Source organism: Macrosteles quadrilineatus, unplaced genomic scaffold (assembly GCF_028750875.1).
Source record: "Macrosteles quadrilineatus isolate MER2022 unplaced genomic scaffold, UCM_ALF_1.0 Scaffold_5__1_contigs__length_97177068, whole genome shotgun sequence".
In the NCBI taxonomy this organism is placed as follows: Eukaryota; Metazoa; Arthropoda; class Insecta; order Hemiptera; family Cicadellidae; genus Macrosteles; species Macrosteles quadrilineatus.
Window position 1 is genome coordinate 37,360,993 of NW_026542598.1, and position 8,402 is coordinate 37,369,394.

The window sequence follows — 8,402 nt, forward strand, 5'->3', positions numbered from 1 at the left end:
AATCTAAACATTTCAATGATTTAAATTATGGCTTTGAACTACATAGAAGAGCTGTGACTCGAGGGTTCAAAGTATGAAAACTATTATGAAACCAAAAAAATATTTAGTAATATACAGTATTTTTTCAGTATGTTTGAGTACATTAATGAACTATGTCCTCCTAAATCTATGCCATGAGTCAATTAGGAAGTATATTTGTGGGTAAACATGACATAAAAATATAGTTATAACAAAATATAAACTAAATTAAAATGTGTTTCACTCTAAAATTGTAAGACTGTAAAAAGTAAATTAAATCAGAATGGAAAAATGTTCATATTTTAAACGGTCTCGTGTCTATATTTAATTTTAAACTCGAGGAACTGTCTATTATAGTCAGCAATACAGTAAGAAACTTTCAATAATTGTAAATGTTTTTCAGAAGTATTCATTATAATAACTAAATCTTTGAACAATTCCTCTGAAAATATTGTACAGGTAATTAGAGGTAATATTAACAACTGGTGTTTACACAAATCTTAAAAATAGACTCATAGTATTTTTTTGACATCTAACTGTATCAATTTGTTTTAAACACGTCTATACTTATAAGTAATTCGTAACTGTACAGAAGCCAAGTCTCTCTGAATGTACTTTACATCAAGGCCATACAATTGGTGAGTAGGCTTATTTGATTTTGACCCTGTTGCACCCAAAGACCGTGGATCTCCAATATGTTACCATGAAAGCCAATTCACGACTCTTCATGAAAATGAAATTACAGAAGATACTTGGACTAAATGTTGGATTGCTCAATACCCGTATTGTACTATAGTATTCATCTTTACCTTTTCTTCCAGTCGAGTCACACCATCACGGAGCAGAGTCTAAGTCATGCAGGTTTCCACGATGGCTCACGGAGCATCACCAGTGGCACACCCTCGACCACAAGAAGACCTTCCACTTCTCTCCGAGGAACGCCACTCTGAAGGAGAGCGACAGTGGAAGCAGTTCCAAGGTGCAGATGAGAGCAGTCTGTCATGCTTACGAAACAGACTCGGATACACAGGCCAAGATAATAGCTCACGTCACTACAGGCTGGTGAGTATGACGTCATGGTACATTTTGTGACGAATTTTAAGTATATTAGTCCACAAATATTAGCTTAGGAACTGGATATAGAAAAGGATTTGTCATATAGGGCTGTGCTAATGAAATTGGGTTTATGATCATTTATTTTTAAGTTACAACTAGTTAGCAAGTCTTACGTTTGTAGTGTTAATAAAGAAACACGAAATATCAAACTATATATTTCGTGACATATGTCACGAACTTTGAAGAGTCTAACTCATTAGTTTATGATATAGCATAATAAACTATACTACATGATTTAGATTCTGTCTTTGTAAGAGATTTGAGGCTTATTACCACAATAGAAGGCCTAAGAGCCAAAGTAAAAGTTTTCATTAAAAGTGACAGGAACAGGTAAAAAAGTTAAAAAAAGGTTAAAAGTTACAGGTAAGCCCATAGTTACAGGAACGTCTATGATTAGAAGCATAATACATTACGTATTTAAGATCAAAACAGAGTCGAATTTTTAGGTAGACTTTTTTATGGTTATCTAGCTCTGAAAGTCTTAACCATAACCTATTATTTGGAAAACTAGTTATTACCCAGTAGTAGCACATCTAAAAATTTGTTTCTACAACATAATACAGTGCAATAGCTCTTCTTCTTTGGGACGTAATTGTTGGTTGAATTTAAGGTTGTTGGGATAACTCATCAAATGCAAACACTAAACTTTTTTTTTTTTTTTAAGAGGTTGGCGGCCTCTTTTACCTTGCAATTGCCCGTCCACATAGACTAAGCGCCCGTGCGTGGATCGTTTACAGCAAAGCAAGGAGTGAGCCGGTACAGTACAAAGGTGAACTGTACTGATAAAATGTTATCGGCAGTGACCAGGATCCGAACCCACGACATCGCTGCCTTGGGCCCGAAGTCCGCGACGCTACCGACTGAGCCACCGACTCACTAAAACTATTGTTAAAGTGTCTTAAAGGACTGGGTGTGCAACTTCGAACTACAAACCTTTACTGATACAAATTGCAAAGTATTAGTTATTATGTTTTTAGTCGTTAACTATTAGGTTAACTATTATCGTTAAGACTAACGATCGTTAAGACGTAGGTTAACCAGATCGTGTTATATGACAAGTAATTTTACATTAGTATATATTAAGATATTGGCTAATGCATTATTTCATGTTACTGCGAGCTTGGACAATAATACTGTAGAGCTCATTATTCACAGGAGATATACCAAGCCTGCTCACGGGTACGGATAAATGTCATTAGAAGATCCAGTTCAACAATTTTCGTCTTATTGTTGTAACGTTAAGTTACCTAAAACTGCTATTTTTTTTACAGCCACAGCGGATACTCTTGTTTTCTATTTTACAAGAGGGACGGACACGTCATTGAGCTTCAACAATCTTGTAAGACATTTTATTCACAAGCCTAAAGACAAATAAATGGATAAATAGTAAACTATGCACAGTAATAAGTAGCATGACCCAATTATTATCATAATTAAAATCAGAATCAAGTAATACCTCTGGTTGTGAAGTAAATTATATGAATATGTATGTGCTAATAGAACGACTAGCGGAATGAACCATTAAAATTAACCATATACGTTACTGGCCCTAACGTAAACATTTTGTATATTTAAAAAGAACTGTCGAAGACAGCCCATACCAGGGGTTGCGATTGTTTACATTTATACCAGTAACGTCATTTGTTTATGTTTATGGTCATCTGTTGTAATCCCCGTGATTACGAGTATTAATTTTTTAGATAATTTATGCCTGCACTTTAAAGTCTGATCAGCTGTTAGGCCTATTTTAACAGCTGTTATTTTAGTTTAGTGAATTCTATGTATCTTAACAAACCTGTATGATTTTAGTTGTAAAACTACTACTATCTTCGTACTAATTCCTTTTTAAATCCTATTTCGTAGGGTTTTTTTTATTAAATGGCAGTTTCATGTTATATTAAGCTGTTATTTGCATAGTTTATTAATCTAAATTTTTCTTCAGCTAACAGGACGTTTCTGCCAGAGGACGCATGCAGTCCATCCAACTTTAACCCTCAAATTTTACCGTTTGCAACTCTAATAAGTAAGTTTTTGTACATAATTATTTTTATACAGAAACATATTAACATAGATTTGTAAGGCTTTATCATCAATGGGACAGGCTGGTTATTATTACCTATTCATGGATATAGTTATATTATTATTATGAAGTTTTTCTTTAGATTTTGATTTAAGTAACTTGTTTCATTATTATTTGATAAAACACATTTAATGTAACGATATAAGAAAGTTAGAACAGTTAAATAAACAATTATCTAGAAGCAAAACATATTATTTTGTTTCTTTATATCAACAATACTAAACTATATATATATATTTCTTCATTTTTTAGTTTAATATATTATCATACTTTCAAAGTCACAAGACTTCGTAATATTACTAGTTTGTCCCATTTCCAGTTCAACGGGTAAACTAAAAGGAAACTTGAAATGGGTTAGTCAAACTATGTCCATTTCTAACAAACTCACATCTTAGCATGTAATAGTGTATCTAATAAAATCATCTGTGGTCTGTCAATTAATTATCAGTTGAAATTTAAAATGTGTTCCATAAAAAAAAACCTTTTTCAACAGTCTACAGAGTATCTGAAATTGTTGAATTTCAAAATGTAAACAATGTTGTAGTTTTCAACGATAAATAGTCGACAATAACCATATTATTGTCATTGTCGTTGATTAGCTACTGTTTACTAACTACGAATTTTCAGAGTGATTTTACTACTCAATTGTATCTTGATTCTTTAAAAGTCTATACAAGATATTCATCTTATGATGGAAATAGTGATGAAGCAATAAGTCATTTACAAATGCTAATTTTTTATTTGAAAAAATAAACATTTCAAGCTAAAAGACTTAAATAAATGTAGGAGTATAATAATTTGGCCGTAAAAAGGGATTTTAGTGAATTTGAGGAATCCATAGTGAAAAAAAACGAATTAAAAGTGAAAATCGAACGTTATATTATTTAAATGTTTAAGACATCGATGTTATTTTTTTATCGTAAAGCATTGTAGAATAAAAATTGATAAATAAGTGAGTTAATTATTTTCATTCAAAAATATTTATATAACATTTAGCTGTTATTTGATCCTGCTTTATATTTAAGATGAAGAATAAATCTATTGGTTAAAAATACATCTTTAAAATAAAAGAGTATTTAATATTTTAAATGAAAGACAGCACACTTTTTATGCGTATTATGTTCCCTAAACTTCCTGTAGAGTTTGGAACCTGATCCAACCAAACTCATTTTTGGCCCTGGAGTTTCAAAATTTCGAAGCTTTAGGGTATTTCCCATTAATTCACTAGCATTACGTTATTTCTATATTGAACCGCTATCATAGATTAAAGGAGTCCTTTAATCAATCCTGCTATTCAGTAACTATCTGGAAATCCTATTTGGTGTTAAGTAATGTTTGGATTTAAGAACCAAGACTTTAACTAAAAACTTCAATTGCACATTGTTACATAACAATTACATAGAGATAGTGTAACAGACAATTTTATAATATTGTTCCAAACAATAGTACTACGATTTTGAACTCTCCTCATTTGTATTTCCTTGTTCAGCGGCAACACCTGAAGTGCGGCAATGTCCCTTCATGGGGCGTTACCTAGTCACTGAGGGTAACGCGCCCAGCGCCTCCAAACAGCTGTTGGAAGAGAAGATCACCTGCGACCAACAGTACCAGGGGGCCATGTTGGGCTGTGGCCCTGGTCACACCATGAAGTTCTACTCCCAATGCAGCTCCGAGGCAGTCTCAGGTAGGTACAACTCTCAAAGATGAGCAAAATGTGACTTCACTCTATACTAATTCAGTTTTAATTCGAAACGTATAGTATCCTCATGTCGACAGTGTGTGTATAAACCATTTTCCAGGTACTTGAATTCAAATACTTGTTTATTATGTCTAATTCGTTACAAAATGGAAGCCTGTTAGAGTTTGTGAACATGATTAGTTTCCTTTCACATTTTATAGGGGGTCCAAATGAGCTAAATCAATAAGTAATTCTAATAATGTTAATGAAAACTGTCAGTTTTGTACCAATAACCAACGTATTATTTGCTTACATTTCATTTACATTATTCTGACTAAAATCTTAAAAGAAGGTGTGTGAATAATATGGTTTTCGCAGTAGTAGTTTATTTATGAAGATACAGAATTTATAGAATAGTCAGACAACTTGATAAACCTCAATATATATTTAGGAATCATCCAAAGGGTCTCCTTAGTTGCTACTTTAGTGCTTAGAAACGTGGGAAACTGACAAAATACTTTGGAAAGCATTCTGTTGCTTAGCCTGCCCCAAAGTAAAATTAATTTAGGAGTACAACAGGAAGTTACACAAAGTTTGGAATACACCAATCCGATAGATAAAGATTTATCAAATTTATTTATTTATCAATCAGTATCCAAATGTCGTTTTCATATTAAAGTACAGATAACATTTAAAAAAATACTCAATTGTATTTTAACTCTTTGAATTTGTCTGCAGCCTTCTCCTGCCACGCAGTCTGGTCGGATACCAACGCGACCACAAGATACCTGATAGCTTCACCACAGAGTCGCAAGTCCGGCGGCGCGCACAGGATCTGCTTCGTCATGTACAACTCCGCCGAGAGTGGACAAACTGCGCTACTACAAGTGGCCACAGTCACTGAGAGCTGTCATAGGCATGTGTTTTCAGGCGCAGCTGGCCAGTACTGGTCCTTCAACATGACAGAGTTCGGTGAGTTTAGAGTTTAGTCGATTGTTTTGGTGAATTTTTGTGGGAAGGATGCCTAGAAAGTTGTGTTACGAAATGTTTTGATAAAAGTGTGCAATTCAGTATGAGTTAAACTCTTTTATTTTGGTTATATTTTTTATTACAGATCATTTTAGGTTTTTAAACCTAATAGTTTCATATTTCAGTTTATACCGTAAACTAAAGTTACGGTAAATTACTAAAGTTAATAAGGTGCATGTACACATAATTACGATTCTAATTAAACATTAACTGTATTAGAGGCCAAGATATTCTCCACCACATTATATTTAGCGTAATGAGTAGATAGTTTTTTGAATATTGGATACTGAAGTCGACATCTCACTTATACCAGCTGTCACTATTTTTTTTTTTCAAAAGAAGTTGTGTGAGACAGTCACAGAATAACAGTGTATAAAATCATATTTTCTTGCTGACAAAGTTTATGGGTCATAAAAATTGCTATAGCTCGCAATAATTCCATCACTTCCATCGTTTACTTGGTAAATCAGTTCGTGTATTCTACAGAAATCAGTAATTTGGATCAGCACAATCTGTCGGCGGCTCACATAAACTAGGACGATTTTTATTAAAACATCGGCGACACTCGTTTAACATGGGGGATGATAGGGGAGTACTTTTAAAACGTAATAATAAATTTTGTGACCACTTTAAAAGGGGATGGAATTTCTAAAATATATTATTCCACAGGGGAGTACTGGGGAGCGAGTTGGTCTAGTGGTTAGAGCGCGGGACTTCAGTCCCTGAGGTCACGGGTTCAAATCCCGCCCAATCACCAATGGATGTTATCCAAGTGATATTGCCGCAACCCCTAGGTCTAGCCTGGATTAATGTGAAAAGCAATCCCAGGCTCGTGCCCAGCGTCTTAGGACAAAAAAATAGGGGAGTGCTTTTAAAACGTATGGTGGCAACTTTAAAGAGAGATGTAATATCTAAAAGGTATTACCATTGACTATTGGTATGACTATACAGATAGTCAAAGGTATTACTTATTTAAAACACGATATTAACTGTTACAGGCAAATGTGACTCCGGAGGGGGTAAGCTGTGGCCGTTACCACCCCTACTGTACCTAGCCGTCACATTATCACTACTCAGCCCCCTGTTATCAGCGAGGTGATGCTAGTTCCTCCACCCTCTCAACATAGTCCAACTGATCTATGCTTACTTAGGAGGCTTCGACGGCACTTAACAACACGTCCTTCTACAGGTCTACAGGTCGTCCTTATACTAACGCCGACATTGTAACAAATCCAGGAACAAATGGAACAGCCGAATTAGGTTAGTGTTCGTCAAAGGGGGACTTTCAAAACAATGGAAACGTGATGGTGCTAAAGTGTAAAATAAGAAGCTAGAATGTTTTCCTGGACTTTGACGTTTTGTACTCATTTGGTGTACGACCGCTTTCGTATTTATTTGGTGTAAGATGTGATGGAGATTGTATAGTTGTCCCCTTTTGGGAAATTCGTGGGGAACGTGGGGGAAACCTTGTAAAGCTTGTTTTGTATTTGGAATATCGAAAGTATTTTGAGGAAATAGTGGTAAATGACTGATATATTTGTTACAAGACATTCCTGACAGCAGTTCCTTTTCGCCGTTAGATGTTTCTTTAGTGTTTCGTTTCCGCTTCAATGTTTTCTGTGGGACGGGATTGTAATTTTTATACAACGAAAGAATATTTTTCACGTTGCTTTCGTGGTTTTGTACAGAGGTGTATGAAAGTCGGTGATATTTATAACTAAGAGTAAACCTAGACCGCTCTGAATACTCGTTACCAAGCTTTCAATAGTTGTTACATACGAGTTATTTCCTTAGTATTATTTATTTTCGATCTTCGTTTGTACTTAGCTATTCGGTGATCGTCGCCATATTTGTGTAACTATGTATATTTCTCTTGATTGTATGTTTCGTTGTTTCCGTATCGCTTTGGGGTTAAAGACATTACCAAGTGACCAAGGTCCGAGGGACTACGTGCATTGTATAGTTGTTAATAATATTACTATTGATTATTCTCATAATTTGTTCTAAAGCTAATGAAAACGAAATATATATTTTACAACAATTCTGTGTGTTATTTACCTTATAATAGTTTAGATTTTAAACTATATTGTAATTAATTGAGTATACAGACACAGAAACAAGATACAAATACAAAATTTAATTCATAGTTTGCAATTTTTCCCTGTAAAAACTTTAATCATTACAGTGTGCACTGCAAGATCGATAATTGAAATACATAAATTGTAAGAATTCGACACTTCTTGTCCTTGATATTTCTTAAAACATCCTTTTAATGAAACTACCCTTGAGTTGAATTTGAATTGAATTACCAACAAATCACAATACGAGCTGATTCTTAGTTTGAATTATAAAATATTCATAAGTACTGTAGGGTATATGTGTCTCCTAACCCGAGATCCAGGACCGTATAGCGTGCATATAGTTATAGAATAACGAGGTTGGGTGAAGGATAAATTAAATAATTGAATGAAGAATATATTA

The 8,402-nt window shown here is 34.1% G+C and overlaps 1 protein-coding gene across 2 annotated transcripts in view; it reads left to right on the top strand.

Annotated features, from left to right (window-relative positions):
• LOC128993927 (uncharacterized) overlaps window positions 1-7,962 on the top strand; it is a 268,313-nt gene extending 260,351 nt beyond the window's left edge. For both annotated transcript variants that reach the window (XM_054418050.1, XM_054418049.1), the window contains exons 8-13: window positions 840-1,080; window positions 2,406-2,473; window positions 3,077-3,157; window positions 4,704-4,898; window positions 5,631-5,864; window positions 6,920-7,962. In XM_054418050.1, the coding sequence (XP_054274025.1) occupies window positions 840-1,080; window positions 2,406-2,473; window positions 3,077-3,157; window positions 4,704-4,898; window positions 5,631-5,864; window positions 6,920-7,020 (920 nt within the window). In that variant the 3' untranslated portion in view covers window positions 7,021-7,962. The remainder of the gene's footprint in view (window positions 1-839; window positions 1,081-2,405; window positions 2,474-3,076; window positions 3,158-4,703; window positions 4,899-5,630; window positions 5,865-6,919) is intronic.
• Window positions 7,963-8,402: the final 440 nt, after the last annotated feature.